Source organism: Schistocerca americana, chromosome 1 (genome assembly GCF_021461395.2).
Source record: "Schistocerca americana isolate TAMUIC-IGC-003095 chromosome 1, iqSchAmer2.1, whole genome shotgun sequence".
NCBI classification, from domain to species: Eukaryota; Metazoa; Arthropoda; class Insecta; order Orthoptera; family Acrididae; genus Schistocerca; species Schistocerca americana.
In genome coordinates this window covers 1,047,488,599-1,047,511,514 of record NC_060119.1, presented here as the reverse complement: position 1 = coordinate 1,047,511,514, position 22,916 = coordinate 1,047,488,599, and the positions used below count along the sequence as shown (strand labels likewise).

The following is a 22,916-nucleotide window of genomic DNA, read 5'->3' as shown; positions in this document are numbered from 1 at the left end:
TTCAAGTTGCCGCCACTCATACCTCACCTGTCATTCAACAACATCTTTGCCTCTGCACTTCTGCCTCGACTGACATCTCTGCCCAAACTCTTTGTCTTTAAATATGTCTGCTTGTGAATGTATATGTGTGGATGGATATGTGTGTGTGTGTGTGTGTGCGAGTGTATACCCGTCCTTTTTTCCCCCTAAGGTAAGTCTTTCCGCTCCTGGGATTGGAATGACTCCTTACCCTCTCCCTTAAAACCCACATCCTTTCGTCTTTCCCTCTCCTTCCCTCTTTCTTGATGAGGCAACAGTTTGTTGCGAAAGCTTGAATTTTGTGTGTATGTTTGTGTGTCTTTCGACCTGCCAGCGCTTTCATTTGGTAAGTCACATCATCTTTGTTTTTTGATATATATATATATTTGGGGTTTGTCTTTTGGTGCTCAGGTAAAATAAAAACTTTTGATTGATGTTCATAATACGACAATGACATGCGCAGACTAAACGACTGCGTAGCGCAGCTCAGCAGTAATATGGGCAGGCAAGCAAGTTTCCCGCAGCCTGCCCGGGTTGGGTTCTGCTTGGCTTGGCTGGGAGTGAAGCAGCCTGCCCGTTCTGCTGACAACGCGCGGCGGCCTGCCCGCCTGGCCACTGGGCAAGCATGGGCGGGTTAAAAGCGGAACATGTACACCACTATGTGGCACGTAGGGCTCTACTGCCACTGAAGAGAGTGGTCTTTGGCATTGGGTGCAATTCTGCATTACTCGTTATATAAAACTGGAAAGCATATTCTGATACTAGGTTCCACTGAAAATGTTTGTCATCACGAATCCATCAACATCAATGGTGTGAATTTCAAAATTAACTGGCATGACACTGAGTTTTCAAAGGAGTGAAATGATTACTTTATGGGGTTTATCAACACATAATAAATTTACCATGCACAACGACACCTGCTCTTCAGCAAAGAGTTTAGGAGACCTCAAATATGCATTGATGATACACCAACCCACACAGCATTACTCAGTCACAAAGAATGAAGTATTACACTATAAGTAACCAAGCCATGTTTAACAAATTACAGATGAGACATTACATCCAATAAAGCAATGTGCTGTCGACTGTAGATAAGTTGATCAGTTTATAATGAAAACTGTGTCAACTTCAGTCATCATCACAATTCTGCTAATTAAATGAATGCTAATTTCTGCAGCAATTTATTTTCTTCTGCAGAGTGGAAAACCTTACTGAAGGAAGCATCTTTCTGTGGAACACAGTGTTTACATCTACTGTACAAGGAGAAAAGTGAAAAAAAGTACAGCACTCTACACCGAAGTACCAATTATGAGGATACTCCAAGAAATAGCAAGATACTGGCCATCCCCACTATGGAGACTGATTTCAAGCTACTTAATAATACCGTATCATTTTATTCAGTATCATGTATCGGTGTTCTAATAGTGCAAGTCAAAAGGAAGCTGCTACTGAACAATCTGTGACTGCTTAAAATGAACTATGTGATACAAAGTCCTGTCACCTGTGAGGTCAGAGATGTTATTCAAATTTCAAGGATGGAAGTTGAAACAGACACAAATTTACCATCTGCTTAAAGAAGTGTATGGTGAAACAGTAATGTTTTGTAGAAATGAGAGAAAATAGTGTGAAATGCACAACAAATGAACAAATATGGATCATAAAACTCAATCTAGAAGTCCATTGCTCATCACAGATGATCTGAAGAATCATCAAGAAGTTCATAGACTTCCGGGGATATAGTTTTGGAATTTGTGAAATGAATGAAACGAGGAATTACGGTACAGTCTCCTTCAGTGAAACATATATGTAAGAAGCAATTCAGTATTTCAGCTTTTGTCCTCTGCTTCAGAGTCTAAGTATGACCTTTAAGTGTAAATGATATTTCTGTTAAGTGTTCACTCAGTGAATGAGTCTATATAACTAAATACACACCTCATGATGGTGTATATGTATGTTAACAGAAGGCAGTTCCGATTTTTAATGTAGTCTACAAATAATAATTACACTTTTATCTTTTCACATTTTGTGTGCAATTCTACAAAGAAACACTTGGGAAATCATTCTCTACGGCTGATAGATTCCTTTCAGATTGTGATAAATTTTTTCTTTAGCTGATGGCTAAGTGTAATTATCTAAAAAGATACCAAATTTGCAAGTGACATTGACAGTTTGATTTCAGGTAAACTGTCTTTTAACCTCTCGGCCTTCTACTGATAATGCTCAGATTCTCCCTCTTAAGCTCTGAGGTACACATCATGAATTGTAAAACAAACACATTTATGTAAATAAATTCATAATGTGCACTTGAGTATTTACTTGAGTAATAATAAAGTAAATACTAATTAAGCCATGTGTCATGAACATCTTTAAATGTTTGACAACTGCAAACAGTCAGCTAGTAAAAATATCAAACTGACTTACTTCACTGAAATGTCCTCATCTGATTCATCCCCATTGTGAATTATTTTTGTCAGTTCTTTTACTCTCGTAGTGAGATATTCTCCGACAGCTTCCAACATCCCCCTTGCAATGCGACTGAAAATTAAATTGCAATATTTGCTTTAAAGTCTGTATAACTGCAGAGTAAACAAGAGAATAAGTATCAATTAATAAATATCTGAAACTGAGTGTCACACCATACTAACATTGCACATAAATCTTATTTACAAACTGAAGATAAATATGACCAACAGATCATATCAAATCAATATAAAATGTGCATACCACATATAAACAAAAAAAAAATATTTTATTTCTTATCTGTAAATCCATTTTCCTGAAGTAACTGAAATCAAAAACATATGGCAGCACATTAGTAAAGTTCACAACTAAATTATGGCACAATACTCCAATAAAACAGTAAGACACAACAAATGTACATGGAGGTAAAATGAAAATATTGTGTGACAATGTTGGTTGTGGAGTTCTACTGCTCTAATCAGCATCTTTTCACTGTCGTGTGTGTGTGTGTGTGTGTGTGTGTGTGTGTGTGTGTGTGTGTGTGTGTGTGTGCCTGAAGTGTAACTTTTTTATGGTTAAATGTCAGAAGTACATGACAATTGTAGCATCACTTTTGTGATGTTGATCAGGAAGAGCGAGGAAAAACTCATGCTGCCTAGTAAGTTGGTGTTCTTGAGTAGCAATGGGAAAAAAGGGAGGGGGCTTTGTCACATGTAAGGTCTCCATCTGACTAATGCATCACACTCAACAGTGACACATGCTGACACTTCAAGAGACACCGCAAAGAAATTTGTGATTCAAAACTGGACCTTGGTGCACTGGTGGCAATCATGGTACAGCATTCTCTCTCTTTCTCTTACTGACAAATATGTCTGATGAAATCATCTTAATCACCAGGATTCAATAAGGCTCCTGGTAAAATTGGCTCCAGGTCAACTGCCACAGTATTAGTTAGTTAAAGAGTTAGCTACCTTGGCAACACGAACACGTACATTTTGGTCATCAACCATAAAACACTCTGATGTCCCTCATTTAATCATCCCCAGTATCACTGAATTTTATGGAAGTATTTTTTCAACGTCTTTGGTTTGCATCATAAGGTACAATCGTACCAGTACAATTTTCTCCTTTTCCTACTCCAGTCATGGTTGATATGCGGGATGAACCACTACTGGTACCACACTGTAGGGGCCCAAATCTCTTTAATTTTAGTGTTGTGGTCACTACATGAAACGACATGGTATCTTTCTCGACTCTTTCTGGAATGTGGATTCTCAGAATTTTGTGAGTAAGGCTGTTTTGCAAAATGTCTTCCTTTAATGTCTTCAATTGCTATTTGTTTGGCATTGCCGTGATACTTTCACATTAAATAAGAAAGTATGTAAATACATCAAACAGCTTTTCTTTGAACCTTTTCTATTGCTTTCATTAAGAGCCTAGACTGATGAACTTTACTCAGGAATTGATTGAATGAGAGTTTCGTAAGCAACCTCATTCATGCATGTATTGTGTTGCCTTAGTACTTCCTTAGAAGTATTATAATAATAGATCTAAGCCTAGCACCCAACTTCCCTACAGCATGGTGTTCCATCTTAAAGTCACTGCAGATGGATACTATCAGGTACTTGAAAGTTGTCACTGGTTCCAGTGACTGTGTATCACTCAGTCAAACAATATCAGATCTTTTCACTCATTTTAAGTGGATTGCATTACATTAATTCACGATTTGAGTTAGTTTGATATCTCTGTCCTACGTGCTGATTAAATTGAAGTCTCGTTACATTTTGTACCAAATTTCTAGCTATGTCTCCTCTCAGTATATTACTGTATGATCACCAAATCAACGGAAAGAGCTACAAATGTTATCCATTACATCATTTATAAATCGTGAACAGCAATGGCTGCATCACACTACCTTCAAGTACACTTGACATTCTGAGCCTCAGACTATGTCTCCCCATTTACAACAACATAATACCTAATGAAACTTCCTGCTGAATTAGTATTCGAACTGGGGACACCTTTTCTTTTAACAGGAACATGTGACTGAGCAATTCAAATACTGTTCACCACCTGCCCTCACAGACTTATTTCTGCCAGCACCTTCTTTCCACGTTTTCCTGTATATCACTTGAGATTAGCACTCCTGGAAAAAACGATAGTCTGAAGAATTGGTTCAGCAACAGCCCATGAGACTGTTTAAAGAATAAATTTTCATTTTGCAGCAGGATGTGCACTGATTTGAAACTTTCTTACAGATTAAACCAGTGTGCTGGACCAAGATTCAAACTTGGATGGGTTGGGAGCTGTACTTGAATGGCTCAGGCAGTAGATCACTTGCCCACGTGATGCAGAGATCACTGGATCGAGTCCCCGTCTGGCTCAAAGTTTTAATCCACCAGGAAGTTTCAAATTGCTTCAATCCTTAACAGGTACGCTCATCAGTGAAAATCAGTTTCTGACATTCAATTTTCATCTTCTGGAAGTTACATTGCTTGTAAATGTACAATGGATGAATTGAGAGGATATCTTTAACTAGGGCAGTGTGGATAAATTTGGATTTGGGTCTGGAAAGTAAGCCTTTTGACAGACAGGACATATTTGGAACAGAGGGGCACTTGGGGGAGATATGTACAATAGCATGTGAGTCAAGATTGTGATCTATGGGTATGAGTATTGTTCTGAGTGGCCTTCCTGATCTGCTGAAACATGACTATGTCTAATGTAGCCCAATGCACAATGGAAGTATCCCCAGGTAATATGCTTCAAAATAAGTAAATCTATTTCACATGGCGAAGAAAGAGATTTTGTGTCGTGCTGTTGTAAGTACTGGGGCTAAAACTGTCATCCATCTACACTACGTTCAAAATTTTGACCTTTGCAATTAATTCTGACTTCACAAATACGAAGAAATGGCTCAAGAGGAGGACATTCACACTAACAAGATCACAATTTAAGTAAGTACGTCTTCTGCAGACTTCAAGAAATTTTCACTGTTTCTAAACTTAAATACACCATAAAAAGCCAAATAAAGTATACTGAGGTAAAATGAAACTATTTTATGAAACAAAGAGGCTTCTGACAATAATTTTTTGATCCTGTAGTCATTTATTTTTCAGTCTTATTTCATAAAGGATTTTCAGTTTTGTTGTGGTCTTCAGTCTAAAGACTATTTTGTTGCAGCTCCCCAGCTACTCTACCCTGCACATGCCTCTTCACCTTCAAATAAGTACATGAATCTACATCCATTACTAAATTCATCTCTTGGTCTCCCTCTACAATTTTTACCCTCTGAACATCCCTCCAATATTAAATTTATGATACCTTGATGTCTCAGAATGTGTCCTATCAACCGATCCCCTCTTCTAGCGAAGTAAGGTCACAACTTTCCTTTTTCCTCAATATTATTCAGTACCTTCTCATTGCTGATCTACTCATCTCATCTTCAGCATTTTTCTGTTACACTACGTTTCAAAAGCTTATGTTATCTTCTTCTCTAAACTGCTTATTGACCACATTTTACTTCCACACACTTCCAGACAATTACCTCCAGCAAAAAGCTTTCTAACAATTAAATCTATATTAAATGTTAATAAATTTTTCTTCTTCCAAAATCATTGTCTTGCCATTGCCACTCTACATTTTATATCCTCTCTACTACTACCATCATCAATTATTTTGCTGTCCAAGTACCGAAACGTGTCTACTACATCCAGTGTCTTTTTTCCTAATCTAATTTCCTCAGCATTGCCTAATTTAATTCTACCACATTCCGTTATCTTGGTTTGCTTTTGTTGATGTGAATCTTATGTCCTCCTTTCAAGAGACTGTGCATTCCATTCAAATGCTCTTCCAAGACCTTTGCTGTAACCGATAGGATTACATGTAACTTACAAACCTCGAAGTTTTTATTTCTTATCCTTGAACTTTGAATTCCTACTCCAAAATTTTCTTTGGTTACCCTTAATTTTGCAGTTATGCACTTACTTACAATTGTAGTGTCAACTGTGTTTCAGTGGACTATTATTTAATATATTTAATTTTTCTTTCATAATGATTTGGTTTTGGTTGTTTTTATTTTATTTCATATGAGATGAGTGAGCATTCCATCTGATTAGCGTCCATCTTCTATGTATCACAGACTGACAGACTGGCCACTGTTGCGCTTGCTGCATGGGTCCAGGATGTTGGAGTACAAGCTCCACAACACTGCATAGGTGCAGTTCTTTGTTTCTTTTTTCTTTTAATAATCATGATTGTTATTGAGTTTATTGGGAGAGGTTTGCTTGGAAGTGTATTGTTGACCACTGTATAACTCAGATGAAGAAATTCATATTATATCACCAAAAAACTGGACTGTATTTTTATGAAATAAAAAAAGACATATGATTAAATTTTTTCACTTACAATTAGCTCCCCGTTCTAAAAAACAGGTCACTGAATCTGCTACTGAGAAAAAGACAGGGAAGGGGAGGGAGAGGGAGAGGGAGAGCAACTATATCCTGCAACTGAACAGAAGACTAAGGAAATGGGAGGTTGACCAAAAAGAAATGAGCACTCAAGAAAAGTAATGTTTTGGAATTAATAGTGTTCCATCATAATAGTCTAAATAGCCTACACTATAACAACTGGAACTGATGTATTTTGGAGACTGATGTTTATGGCAGCAATGGGCGCCACCAAGTGCCTCATCCATTCCCACATTGTATTTACATTTTGCAGTCATGAACCGCCACTGCAGCTGCCAAGTGATACTAGCACTGACGCTGCTCTTGCCCAGTTCAGCCACTGCCTACTGTCACTGCAGAAGCAGACAACAACAACAACAACAACAACAACAACAACAACAAGCCATAAGGTGATTATAATGGTAAAAGAAGCCAAAATAAACCACTCATGAGCCAGTGTTTGAAATTTTGTCAGTGAAAGAATATTAAGAACAGACAAAATTACCTATTTCTTGTTAAAAATTAACAGTTCAAATAATAGTAAACATGGAAGAGTTTTTGAACATATTTTCAGTTCAAGTATAGTGATTTCCTCGAGACAGAGAAACTTAAGCTCACACATCAGCAAGGGTTCAGAAAGCAACGTTCCTGTGAAACTCAACTTACCCTTTTCTCACATGATACATTGCGAACCATGGGTGAAGGGCAACAGGTATTCCACACTCCTAGATTTCCTTGAAAGTGTACGGTGTTTGTATAAAAAGTAATGAGACTGATTATTTGCTGACTTGACTGTACTTCGAAGCGTGCACACCCCGGAGGGATTGGTGGTGAGGGATGTCTGGCCGAAAATGCGCAGCGTGCCAGTCGCCAGCAGGCTCTTGTCTCACCAGCATCGTGCATTGAGTGGGCATGTCGCAAAGTCGTTGGTCTTGGCACAACATGCAGCAAACGATCAAGCAATTTTATGCCATCAAGTTTTGTGTTAAACTAGGAAAATTGGGTATTGAAACATTGGACATGTGTCGGCAAGCCTAAGGTGGTGATTGCCTGTCAAAAGACCAGGTTTTCAGGTGGGTGAGGAGCTTTGAAGAGGGCTGGGACAGCGGTGAGGATGAGGACTGTTCCAGACGCCCGTCAACCAGCAAAACCGATGAAAACATCGACCGTGTGCACTTTTAATTGAACACTTACTGTCGGATGAATGTCAGGATGAGAGCAGAAGACCTCGGACTTGATGAAATGACAGTGCACATCATCATCGCGAAAGAATTGTCGATGAGGAAGATCTGTGCCAAGATGGTTCCCAAGATTTTGTAAGACGTTCAGAAGCAAGCACATGTGCACGCCTGCCAAGACCATCTCCAGAGCCTTGAAGCTGATCCGGAATTTTTAGGTGTTCTCACCAGATACGAAACCTGTGTGTTTCAGTACAACCTGGAGACAAAGCACACGAGTGTCGAATGGCATATTGCAGCATCCTCGCGTCCAAAAAAGGCTCGCATGTGCAAATTGAAGGTGAAAGCCATGCTGATTGCGTTTTTTGACGTCAAGGGCATGGTTCATCATGAATTTGTGGCCCAAAGCCAAACTGTCAACAGTGCTTTTTATTGCAAAGTGCCCAAGAGACTGAAAGACAGGATCCAATGCATGAGGCCAGCCATTGTCGATGAATGGAAGCTGCATCATGATAACGTGCTGAGTCACACCTGCTCCATGGTGGCCAGCTACCTGGCCAAGAAAGGGATTCCAACGAATCCCCAGCCCCCCTACAGTCCTGATGTGGCCACACCAGATTTTATTTTGTTCCCCAAACTAGAAACTTTCCCAAAGGGACACCGTCATGGGACCCTGGAGGAGCTCCAAGCTGCTACAATGAGGGCTTTGAAGGCCATCCCAGACTCAGTGCTCACGGCAGCGTTTGAAGAATGGAAGTCTCGCATGCAGCAGGTTGTTGACTCTCAAGGACCATATACTGAAGAGTACCAAGTGGCTGTGGCGATATCTACAATAAATTTTGATACACAAACTCAGTCTCATTACTTTATATAAACTCTGTGCAACACGGTGTCCCACTGCAGATTGTTAAAGAAGGTACGATCATACGGAATAGATTCCCATCTATATGAGAGGCTTGACGAGTTCTTAAGTAACAGAACCCGGTGTGTTGTCCTCTACAGCAAGCGTTCATCAGAGACAAAGGTATCGTCAGGAGTGCCCCAGGAAGTGTAATAGAACCACTCTTGTTCTCTAAATAAAAAAAATGAGGCTGTTTGCTGATGATCCTGTGGTGTATGGGAGGTGTCAAAGATGAGTGACTGTAGAAGGATACAAGATGACTTCGACAAAGTTTCTAGATGATGTGATGAATGGCAGCTTGCTTTCAACCTACATCTACACCTACATGGATACTCTGCAAATCGCATTTAAGTACCTGGCAGAGGGTTTATCGAACCACCTTCACAATTGTCTATTATTCCTATCTCGTATAGCATGTGGGTAGAATGAACACCTATGCTTTCCACATGAATTCTTAGTTCCCTTATTTTATCATGGGGATAAGGTCGGCATGGAGGTCGGCATCAACAAAATATTTTTGCATTCAGAGGAGAAAGTTAGTGATCCGAATTTTGTGAGAAGATTCCTCCGCAGCAAAAATAGCCTTTGTTTTAATGATGTCCATCCCAAATCCTGTATCATGTCAGTGACACTATCTCCCCTATTTCACAATAACACAAAACGTGCTGCCCTTCTTTGAACATTTTTGATGTACAATGTCAATCCTAGCTGGTAAGGATCCCACACCACACAGCAGCATTCTAAAAGAGGATGGACAAGTGTGGTGTAGGCATTCTCCTTAGTAGATCTGTTACATTTTCTAAGTGTCCTGCCAATAAGACGCAGTCTGGTTAGCCTTCCCCACAACATAAGGAACAGCATAGGGCCTATAACACTACCTTGGGGAATGCCAGAAATCACTTCTGTTCCACTCTATGACTTTCCGTCAATTACTACGAACTGTAACCTCTCTGACAAGAAATCATCAATCCAGTCACATAACTGAGACAATATTCCATAAGCACGCAATTTCACTAGAATCTGCTTGTGTGGTACAGTGTCAAAAGCGTTCCGAAACTCCAGAAATACAGAATCAATTTGAAATCCCTTGTCAATAGCACTCAACACTTCATGTGAATAAAGAGCTAGTTGTGTTTCACGAGAACGATGTTTCCGAAATCCGTGTTGACCGTGTGTCAGTAGATCGTTTTCTTCGAGATAATTCATAATGTTTGAACACAATATATGTTCCAAAATCCTGCTGCATATCAACATTAATGATCTGAGCTTAAAATTTAGTGGATTACTCCAACTACCTTTCTTGAATATTGATGTGACCTATGCAACTTTCCAGTCTTCGGGGACAGATCTTTCGTCAAGTCAACGGTTGTATACGATTGTTAAGTATGGAGTTACTGCATCAGCGTACTCTGAAAGGAACCTAATTGGTATATGGTCTGGACCAGAAGACCTGCTTTTATTAATTGCTTTAAGTTGCTTCCCTACTCCACGGATACCTAGTTCCTTGTCACTCATGTTGGCAGCTGTTCTTGATTCGAATTCTGGAATAATTACTTTGTCTTCTTTTATGAAGGCATTTGGGAAGGCTGTGTTTAGTAACTCTGCTTTGGCAGCACTGTCTTTGATAGTATCTCCACTGCTATATTGCAGGGAAGGCATTGATTGTGTGTTGCTGCTAGCATACTTCATATACGACCAGAATCTCTTTGGATTTTCTGCCAGGTCTCGAGACAAAGTTTTGTTGTGGAAATTATTATAAGTATATCACATTGATGACCGTGCTAGATTTCGAGCTTCTGTAAATGATCGCCAGTCTTGGAGATTTTGCATCTGTCTAAATTTGGCATGCTTTTCTCATTTTTTCTGCAACAGTGTTCTGACATGTTTTGTGTACCAAGGAGGATCAGCAGAAAAATGTAAATTAATGCAGGTGAGCAACAAAACAATCCTGTATTTTTCGAATACAGCATTAGTTGAGTGTTGCTCAACGCAGTCCCATCGATTAAATATCTAGGTGTAATTATGCAAAGCTTTACAAATTAAATTAGCATGTGAGAACTGTAACACTGAAGGCAAATGGTTGACTTCAGTTCACTGGGAGAATTTTAGAAAAAAGGATTCATTTGTAAGGGGTATGGTACATAAAACATTACTGTGACCTGTTCTTGAGTACTACTCAAAAGACATAAAGAAAGACATTGACACGATTCACAGGCTGGCTGCCAGATTTGTTACTGGTAGGTTCAATGAACAGGTTAGTATTATGGAGGTGCTTCATGAATTCAAATGCGAATCCCTAAAGGACGTTATTTTCCCAGAACAATGCTGACAAAATTTATAGAAACTTTATTTGAAGCTGAGTGTAGAACGATTCTAGTGCTGCCAACTTACAAACTGCACGAGAACCATGAAGATAAAAAAAACTGTGGCTTGTATGGGTACATACAGACAGTCATTTTTCCCTCGCTTTATTTGTGAATGTCACAGGAAAGGAAATGACTATAAGTGGTATGCAACACTCTCCACCATGCACCATGCAGTGGCTTGTGGGTGGGGTATATATGTAGATGGCCAGTAATGACTTAGATGATATTAAAAAATTGATAGTAGGTTTTAATGAGGAATTACACATACAGATATCAAATCAAACCAAGAATTAAAACTCAGAATGGACAATTTAAATAAAGAACTAAACCATCAAAACAGAAAGTTAGATAATTTCATCAGCTGCCTCTGTAGCTTCTACCAACATAATACAGAACACACAGAACTGCTGAATTAAATCTTAATATGACAAATGACTGTAAGATTATATTGCCAGGTTGAAAATAAAAAAAATCAATTAAAATGAGATATTAATATGATTAATGATCCATTAAATAATTTAAAATTAACATTAGAAGAAGAACTGATTAAAAATTACAGATGTTTTAATGAGGAGTTTAACAATGAAGTATCATGAAATGAAGTCATGGAAATTGTTCATTAAGTGTCACCTGATGTAAATGCCCAAAGAAAATTACAGGGAGATAGTTACCTGGATATAGCAACTGAGTTAAGGGAAAACTGACAGGAATTCAAAAGTCTAAAGAAACAGGCAAACTGTAATAGTCACTTGGTTACTGAACTAAAAGAAACATTCCCAACAAAATACCACTGGGGCAATGGCTGCAGTACATTCAATACGTACAGAGTATTGAACATACTGTGAGTAGCTTAAAGGAAATTATTATGCAGATGGCAGAGATGGTTAACCATACAAGTTTTAAATATACTTAAAGGACTGCTAGTAAAGACAATGGGAATAGAGACTGTAAAGCAGTGAGGGTACAGAATTTTTGCATTGTTAAATATATTTCCCCCATAAGCCACAGTTGAACAGTCTGCTGTACCATTGTTTTGATGCTCCTATGAGTAATTGTGTCATTTATTAATGTTATGTTACAGTGTTGGTTTCAAATAGTGCACAGGACCACAATTTTGCATAGGATTTGCTCAGTTAGTGCAGATATTTGTTGGTGTTGTGTTGCTATATGTTTGAGGCACTCATTGGGCAGCACACCTCATGCACACACGACTGCCAACTCCAGCATTTCTGGCCAGAGAAAACAGGGGAATAGTAAGCAAAAGTAGTTGCTATGTACAGTAAAGAAACAAAAAACTGACAAGCTATACAAGGAGTTCAAATATAAAAGGAGAAGAGAAACTGAGGAAAGATTTAATGAAGGGGAGGGATGTACAAACAGAATTGTTGAAGTTATGGACAGGAAAACTCTTTGAGCTTCAACAATGGGCTTGGTCCACGGACTGCATAATGCAGAGCAAATCAAGAGGTATATTGGAGAAATGCAAACAACACCAAGTGTCACTGAACAGCCACCAGTTGTAGATCCTAACGATTATAGATACAGCTATATTTTTGTAAGCTGTTGACAGTAAGTTCTTGTAGTAAAACTAGTGCAAGATATAATAACTTCAGGTCTCTCCATTATTTGTCACCAGAGACCATTACCTGCTAACTGTTCCAAGTTTTTTCCATTGTGATAAGAGAGAAGGGTAAATGCTTTGTAGGACAAACAGTAATGAAACCATGGCAGCAGCTAATCTCTCACAGCCAGCAACTGATAATACTTAACTCTCATAAAATTCCATCGTATGAAAAATTTGTACCCATGTGGTAAGCCCAGTCTTATCTGAAATAAGTAACCCATCACTAACTAAAGGCATTTTTCCACAGAGATTGATATATGCCGTTGTTAAACCCCAATTAAAGAAAGATGATAAAAGTAAATAGCTACCAACCTGTTTCACTTCTGGCATCACCGTCCAAAATTTTTGAGCAGATGATGTATTCCAGAATAGTGTCTCACCTAACAACAACAGTATCCTTAGCAAATCAGTTTGGGTTTCAGAAAGGTTGCTCTACTGAGAATGCCATTTACATGTTCACTCACCTGATTTTACAAGCGCTAAATAATAAAATACTGCCAGCTGGTATTTTCTGTAACCCCTCTCAGACATTTGACTGTGTGAATCATAGTATTCTCCTAGGTAAATTGACGTTTCATGGGATTGGTGGTACAACCAACCAACAGATAATGTCATATCGAACCAAAAAATCGCAGAAAGTTGCACTCAGTAATTCAAGCAATGTAGTCCAGGGACATAATTCTGACTGGGGAGAAATCACGTGAGCAGATTCCCAAGGTTCAATCTTACGTCCACTATTGTTCCCTCTTTATCCAATTTTCTCATATACATAAATGATCTTCTGTCTAGTACACAACATGCAGAATTATTTCTTTTTACAAATGACACTAGTATCATAATCAGTCCAAGCACGCACATACAGAAACAGAAGAAATGGTAAATGATGTTCTTAAAAGTACATTGACTGGTTTTCTGGGAATGGTCTCACCCTCAATTTTAAAAAGATACAACATATTCAGTTCCGCACATCTAGAGGTACTACACTGATAGTAAGTGTAACACATGGTGAGGAAAAAACAAATATGGTGGAAACTTCAAAGTTTTTAGGGGGCCATGCTGATGAGAATTTAATTTGGAAGAAACATATTTTGGAACTCCTGAAAAAACTTCGTTCAGCCACATTTGCACTTAAAATCATTGCAAATCTCATATTAGTAAGTCAACACATTTTGCATATTTTCATTCAATAATGTCATATTCTGGGGTAACTCATCTTTAAGAAAGAAAATCTTCATTGCACAAAAACATGCTGTGGGAATAATATGTGGTGTTCACCCATGATCATCTTGTAGACATCTGTTTAAGAAGTTGGGCATTCTGACTACTACTTCCCCGTATATTTATTCCCCTCATGAAGTTTGTTTCAAATAATACACTACAGTTCGAAAGGAACAATGAGTACATAATTACAATACCAGAAGGAAAAACGACATTCATTTCTCCACATTAGAGTTGTCTTTAGCGCAAAAGGGAGTACACAATGCTGCAACAAAAATTTTTGATCACTTGCCCAGTGACAAAAAATTTCTGACAGATAGAAAAAGTAGTGGGTAGGAATCATTAACTTACATCTGTATATCTATTTTTCTTTTTGTAAAACATCACAATTTAGGAATGTTCAGAAGGTTGCCATATGTACAATTTAATTTGTGATGTGAATGTAAAAGGACTCATTCCACACCACTACAATCTATGTGCAAAATAATCCATGGAACATGTAATTAACTAATCAACCTGATGGTCCATTAAGTTTTTACAGATAGTAACATTTTGTGTAATTTTTATGCTGGGAACTTTTATAGTGACAGGTTTTGTAATGGCTTGGTATTATATTTGTTGTTTGTGTATAGGCTAATCCAATTTGCCTCTATTCTAGTAAGCTTTCTATGTAGACTCCACTTGTAAGGATCTGGGACAATCTACGTACTTGACTAAAAACTGTCAATGCGGAGTATCATCTTGAAGTAAGGTGTGTAACAGTTCTGCAGTACTTTTGTATTCAGGACACTTTTTTTCCATATGATCTGTTCCTGAAAGGGCATAGATATTTTACTGGGCATAGAAGCATCTGGAAATGCTCAGTATAGAGACCTCCCAAGTTCCTGAACAGATACACAATGCATTTTCCAAAGTAATTAACACAAAACATATTTAACAACACAAACACTTTCCATTACTGTCCCAGTCCAGTACTTTTCAACCTACAACTGGCATTGTCATCGAAATATAACAAACTTTATGTGGTTGGAAAGAGATATCTTAGTCAGTGACAAAATATTTTAGCACATTTTCCAAGAAGATACAATACACTCTGTCAGAATGTTATTAAGTTTCTGGCAGGATGTACTTCTGATTCAAGCTAACATACTAGCTTAAAAACAGCTTTGTAGATGCTGTCTACACAGACATGACACAGTGTTTGTAATACTGGGTGAAAATTCGGCTTAATATAAAATTTTATAATTGAAGAGGAATCGTCTAGAGATTTTTATGTTCCAGATGCTAACAAAATTGCTTCGCTAAAACATTATCTTCTTATGGAAGGCATTTTCGGGTTTGATTTGTAGGAGCTGCAGGGTTTCTTTAGTATTTATAGACCAGGGCATTGTGGTTTTGGGGACTGCATCAAACACGTGGAAGATTGTCATAGCCAATCTGTTCCTGTCCATTCGTTTGAGGTGTCCATAAAGTCTCACACATCTTTTGCAGATTGAGTCTAATTTTTTTTCTATCCTGCCACAGACTTCCTTGTTGGATATTTTTGGCAGATGCCATTCTTATAATTGGATACCATGATTGCTCTAATCACTCTCCACTCTTTTTTCTCCAGTTCTTCGAGAAGATCTCTATTTGCATTTAGGTACAGGGTTTCAGCTGCATACATAGCTAGAGCCTCAAAACATTTCCAAGTGATGTACCTTAGCATTTTGTGAAAGACATTTTTTGTTGTAGATTGTGTACAGCATTTGGTAGGCTATTTCAAGCTTATTTATTCGTTCTGTAACTGTTTCCACGTCCGGTCCATTTTTCATAAAATTTCACGCAGTAACTTAAAATTTTTCCATTCTGCTGACGTCTTTATATTCCATTTGAAGTTTAGCTGGGATATCTTTGATGTTAGTCATTGCTCCTATTTTTTCAAATGACGCCTGCAGGCAATTCATTAAGAATCTTTAACAGAACTTCACTGTCTAAAGAATCACAGGCTTTCTTGAAGTTCACAAAACTTGCTAAGTACTGCTTTGACCTTAATGCAAAATATCTCATGTCTGATGATGCTTTTGAGGTTAAGGATCTATTCAGCTGTTGAACAACCTTCCCTGAAGCTGGTTGGTATTCTGCTATTTGATGGTCGAGTTGGGCTTCTAAATGCTCCAGGATGACAAAAAGTGAGAGAATTTTGTAGATTATAGATAGAAGGGATATTACCCTATAGTAGCAACTGGTGTTTTTCATGTTGCCTTTCTGATGCACTGGATGGATTAGGACTATTTTACAATCTTTGGGTGGGATTTCTTCAAAACAATATTTTTCATTTGCTGTTGTAAGATTTCAACTGGTTCCTCAGGGGCACAGTTCTGAACTACTGAGTCGTCTCCAGGCACTTTGTTGTTTCCGAGACAGACAACATGGTGCTTTATTTCATCTTTGTCAAGTAGTTTCTTCAAGTAATCTGCTATGTTACAATTTTCGTCATTTGAAAGTGTCAATGTACCACCATTTTGCTGAAAGCATAGAGATGGTGGCTTATAGCCCACGATTTCTTCTTAAAGGTTCTATAATACACGTATGTTTCATTTCTCATAAAGTTTTTGTCTATCTTTTCAAGAAGAGTTTTTCCATATTTACATTTCTCAGTTCTGAACACTCTAGCAGGCTGGGGCCATTGGATTTTGTAAGCTTCCTACTCAGATTTGGTTCTTTTTTAACTTCACGTGAATCAAGCAAGTGCTGTCGGCTACTCCATATCACAGACTGGCCATTGCTGCACCAACAGATGTTTAGAGACGAGCTCCACAACACTGCATAGACACAGTTCCTTGTTTTCATTAATAATTACAGGTAATAATTTTTTACTAATAAAGATTGTTATTTGTGTGTGTGTGTGTGTGTGTGTGTGTGTGTGTGTGTGTGTGTGTGTGTGTGTGGAAGGGAGGGGGAGGTTTTATTAGAAAATGTAAATTAGCTCCATTGAGTAGTGTGTAGCTCAGATGAAGAAATTAATTTATTATTAGTATATGCAAATAAGCCTATTAGGGCTATGCAAAGTAATTACAGAAGTGGACATCCGCCTTCCTTTGTACCCATATTTCTTTCATTCTCTTCCTGTGGGTTTCCTTTCTCTCTCTCTCTCTCTCTCTCTCTCTCTCTCTCTCTGTCATGTTGTTCCAGTATTTTACTTAGGTTTTTCCTCTTGTTTGACTTGCCATTTGCAAATTTTGGAGAAAAAGATTTCGCAGTTTTGAACAACTTGTGGTGTAATTCAAGTCAATTTCAGATCAGTTTTGATCTCACCAATCCATTTCATAGTGCTCATTTTGGTTTTACTCCCATTGTCAAAGAATTCTAATATTTATTTTGTATGGATTCATTCATTTAATGTTATTCTGGATATCTATGTAATGTCTGATTTTCCTGAGTGCCTCTGAAACGATATTGTTCTGCATGTATTGAACTTAGAATTGTTTACTTTTTATCACTGTTCTCAACAGCTGTTTTCCTGTTCAAGATTAGTGTTTTTGATTCTGGCATAACTAGTGTATTGTAATGTCTTAGTTTTGTGTGCTTGCAGATACACTTCTTGTTGCAAGTATTTTGTGCAAAACGGCTTGCAGCTGCCACTTTTAGCACTTAATGTAGTTTGCTTTTTTATTCCATTTTCCTGATATATTTAAGTTGTGAAATATGTTTAATTTTGCCATATTTCATTTCCATTAATTTCCTCTTTTTTTCCCAGGTCACATATTCTATCCTTTCAAAAGTTATTTGGAGACCAACTTTTACTGCAGTTCCTTTCAGGAGTTCAATCTGATTTTGGGCTGAATATCACATGTTAAGACTAGGCAGTCTATAGACAACTTGCCTCACCCTGAAGTGACTTGACTCCTGGTTAATTCTGAGGATTGATTTCTGTTATACATCTTTCTTGCATCACTTTCTCAAGGATACAGTTGAAGTATGTATTGTATTAGCAAAAAGTGGAGTTATTTTTACATAACAGTGGTGAAAAGGAGATCATAAGATTTTTTATGTATCATCAGTATTCTGACTGATTCGATGAGGCGTGCCAGAAACAATTTACCAAGTGGTTCATGCATGCACAGGTGTGTAATAGTGCTGTCTACAGGGAAGCCTATAGTAGCTGTGCTGCACATCAGTAAGCAGAGCAGTACCTGGCAGTGCATTTGCCCTATGGTGCAGTATTGGAACAGCCTACTCTGTGGTTTCTGCTATCACGATCGAAGTCATTCCCTGATGTCTTAACACATGTACTGTCATCCTGTCCCATCTTCTTGTTGTTATTCTCCACATCTTCCTTTTGCCTCCAATTCAGCAGAGAACCTTGTCATTTGTTACCTTATTGGTCCACTTAATTTAGACATGCTTCTATAGCACCCCATCTCAAACTCTTTGATTCTCTTCCTTTCCAGTTTTCCTACCATCCATGACTCACTTCCATACAATTCTAGGTTTCAAATGTACATTTTAAAAATTCCTTCCAAATTAAGGCTGATATAAAATACTTGTAGAGATTTTTTGCCAGGAACGCTCTCTTCACATGCGCCAATCAGCTTTTCATGTCCTTGTTTCGTCTATCATGTTTTATTTTGCTTCCAAGATAGTAGAATCCCTTCACTTCATCTACTTCTTGCTCACCAATTTTGATATTAGGTTTTGCACTCGTGCCATTTTTGTTCATTCCATTTAACAGGTCGTGCAATTCTTCTTCACTTGTCACCAGCAAATCTTATCAATGATATCCTTTCACTCCGAATTTTAATATGACTCCTGAATCTTTTTCTCTTGAGTCCATCATTGCTTTTTCAATGTTCAGGTTGAACTGTAGTGGTAAAAGACTGTTTCCCTGATTTATACCCTTTTTCATCCAAACACTTCTTTCTTGGTCCTCCATTCTTATGGTTCCCTCTTGGTTTCTGTACCTACTGTATATTATCCATCTTTACCTATAATGTACATCTGTTTTTCTGATCGAACATCTTACACAATTGTACATGGATGAACGAGGTTGACAAATCCTATGAAAGTGTCTTGACTGTTCTTAAGCCTTGATCTCATTATCAATCACAGCATCAGAACCTTTCCTAAAGCCGAACTGCTCACCATCTAACAGGGCCTTAATTTTCTTCTCCATTTTTCTGTATATGATTCTCGTCAGCAACTTGGCTGGATGAACTGTTAAGCACATTGAACAATAGTTTTCACACGTATCTGCACTTTCCGTCTTCGAAAATGTGTGGATGACACTTTAGGTAAGTCTGAGGGTTTAGCTTCTAAAAAACCAGGCTGAATAGTTGTTTGGTTGTCATTTCCCCCAATGGTTTTAGAAATTCCAAAGGACTGTTATCTATGCCTTCCACCTTATTTGATCTCAAGTCTTCCAAAGCATTGTTATCAAGGTGTATATGTAGACAAGGAAAAAATATTCCCGGATTTTTCTTAGTTAAAAATACACTTTTTCCCAGTGAAAATAAGCTTTTTCAATGGTAAATGTAAAACAAAAATGGAAAGATCTTTGATGTGCAGCAACATATACGCTGCATTTTCTTTTTTCTTTTTTTTTTTATTACAGTAAGCTGCGTATTTTCGCATTACAAAAGTATAAATTTGAATTCCACCAAACAACACACTGGTTTCTGAAGCACTGAAATCAAGATTGTGTTTAGCTTTTGTAAGCCAATCGTGGCTCATGTCACATGACCTCGTCAGCCAATGATAGCAGATATTCAGAGCATAGCACACGTCATGTAGTCAGCCAGTATCAACGTCACTGTTTCTGTAGTGTGAACTCACAAATTGGAAAAGTTAATGGTTTAAATTAATACACATTGTGTAGCTTGAAGAAAAGCTAAGCTTTCACATATAATACTGGTCTCAAAGATTAATAACGACAAGAAAATCTATAATATTGGTCTTTTTGGAGATGTTACATTTCAAGATACATGACACAAATGTGAAAATATAATTTTAAATAATGACGTAAATGTCTGGTCTTCTGGGCTCAAAATTTTTCTATGTGCCTGGTTGGTTGATTAAGAAGAGGGGGAAAGGGTCCAAACTACGAGGTCATCAGTCACTCGTTCCTTATAAAACAATGCCACAAGTGTGAAAATAAAACAGACGAGACATACAACACAAAACAGAAATAAAGGAAAACCACAAGAACAAAGGAAAGGCAACGAACACTAAAAGAAACAAAAGAGGACAAGAAAACAACAGAGAGATGCAATAAACAGTTAGAAGAGAGTAAAACAAGGAAGCAGATTACAGTGGCTGGCCGACCACAAAAATAAAAAGGAAAAGCCAACCAACTTGCAACACATAAAACCTCCACCCCAAAAGCACTAGGGTGGAGGACAGAGAGGGACAAAGGACATGCACTAAAACAGAGATCGAAGGATAAAACCCACCCTCAGAGATGAAATGTGAAACCAAATCAGCCAATGAGGCGTTGTCTGCTAAAATCAATGATAATGAGTCCGGCAGCTGAAGATGAAGTCGCAGGGCAGCCAAAGGACAAAGCAGAAAAATGTAGGTCACTGTCAACCAGGTGCCACACTGACACTGAGGTGGGTCTTCACAGCGCAGGAGGTAGCCGTGGGTCACCCAGGCATGGCCAATGCAGAGCCAGCAGAGAACCGCGGAGTCCCTGTGACAGGCCCTCATCGAGGACTTCCACACATTTGTGGTCCCCTTAATGGCTCTTAGTTTTTTGTGCATACTGATATTCTGCCATTCCGTCTCTCAAAGCTGAAAAACAGTGCAGCGTAATAACAAACGCAGGTCAGTTGCAAGGATGCCCATCTCCAGAATTACAGATATTCGGATTTAGATTATGACATGTTTGATATACCTCCCACCATTGGCGATAATGTGGCGCAGATGAATAGCAAAATTCTGCATGACCCGCTGAAGTGTCGGAACATTGATGTTGTCGATGACATCCTGAATGGCTGCTTTCAGCTCAGCAAAGGTTTTGGGGTTATTGCTATACACCCAGTCTTTAACATAGCTCCACAAAAAGGAGTCGCACATATTCAGATCCAGGCAGCAGCTGGGGCATACAGACTTAAAACTGACCAAAACTGGGTCTCATTCGGATATCCAGAATCACACACTAACGTAGTGAGTAAGGTAAATATAGGTATGGCTGGGGAAATGCCCGCCGACTATATAACAACTCCGAACTGCTTCAACAAGCCTTACAACATAAATAATTGGAAGTAGGGAGCAGTGGGAGAGAACAGTTCGACACCGTACGGGGGACATCGTTTGGTTCACAGATGGGTCGAAAACAGATCAAGGTACTGGGGCAGGGTTGTACGGGGTTCAGCCAAGACTGGAGAGAAACATCTCTCTAGGGAAACTGGCCTCTGTATTCCAAGCAGAAATTATTGCAATCAGGGCATGTGTGAAGGAGAATATGAGTAGGTGCCACAATGGCCGTAGCATCTACATCTATTCAGACAGCCAGGCAGCCCTGCAACAAGATCTAAGATTGTTGCAGATTGCCACAGGGCTCTTGTGGAGCTAGGGGGAAGCAATAGGGTGTACCTAGTGTGGGTCCCTGGCCACTCAGGGATCTGTGGCAATGAAGAAGCCAATCGATTGGCTACGATGGGGGCAACAACTCCATTTACTGGACCAGATCCTGTCTTGACAATCAACAAGGCTATGATCAAATTAGAACTACGGAACTGGCTTAGGAAACAGCACGTAGGATATTGGACCAAGGTCCATAAACAAAAACATGGTAAGGTAATGATGCACAAGCCATGCGTTAAAAGAAGCTCTGTAATCCTGGGATTGAACAGGAAAGAGATCAAACTCTTGACTGGACTGATGACCAGCCATGGTAACTTCAAAAAACACCTACACGCAATGGGTATAATGGAAGAGGACCCTAAATGTAGGATCTGTGATGACGGTGAAGAAACTGCATCACACCAAATCTCTGAATGCATGGCATTGGAGAGTAAAAGATACAGAATCTTCGGGACAATCAGACCTGAAGAAATTGTGTCTAACAAAAAACTGGTAGAGGGACTCCTTGCACTATTTAAGGGCACTGGTTGACTTTACTATATATACAGTGAGCGATACCGCACAATAAACTTAGTTTCGGTGCGGGCAGTGGCGGGTTAGACCTAAGCTATTTTAGCTCTCCTGTTAAAATCAATCAAATCAATTCAAATCCGGAGAATATCATGGCCAATCGAGGCCTGTGCCAGTGGCCTCTGGATACACCAGAGCCAGAATGCAGTCCCCAAAGTGCTCCTCCAGGACATCAAACACTCTCCTGCTTTGAGGGGGTCGAGCTCCATCTTGCATGAACCACATCTTATCGAAATCAGGGTCACTTTGGATAATGAGGATGAAATCATCTTCCAAAACCTTCATGTACCATTCAGTAGTCATCATGCCATCAAGGAATATTGCACTGGTTATTCCGTGACAGGACGCTGCAGACCTCACAGTCACTCCCCCAAATGCGACAATTTTGCTCACCGACGTACCCATCCAAACGAAAATGTGCTTCATTGCTAAACCAAACCATCCAGCACAAATTCCCATCATGCCCTGTGGTCAACCGTGCAGTTTGAACACCCTAACGCAAACCATTAAGAACTTATGATGATTTTATTTCATATGATTCAATAATTGTCACACTGCAGATTCATT

The 22,916-nt window shown here is 38.7% G+C and overlaps 1 protein-coding gene across 2 annotated transcripts in view; it reads right to left on the bottom strand.

The window, feature by feature from the left end:
- The window catches only part of LOC124617051 (mitogen-activated protein kinase kinase kinase 4), a 217,227-nt gene that overhangs the window by 101,873 nt on the left and 92,438 nt on the right, over window positions 1-22,916 (bottom strand). For both annotated transcript variants that reach the window (XM_047145235.1, XM_047145236.1), the window contains exon 13: window positions 2,440-2,553. In XM_047145235.1, coding sequence (XP_047001191.1) covers window positions 2,440-2,553 — 114 coding nt within the window. The remainder of the gene's footprint in view (window positions 1-2,439; window positions 2,554-22,916) is intronic.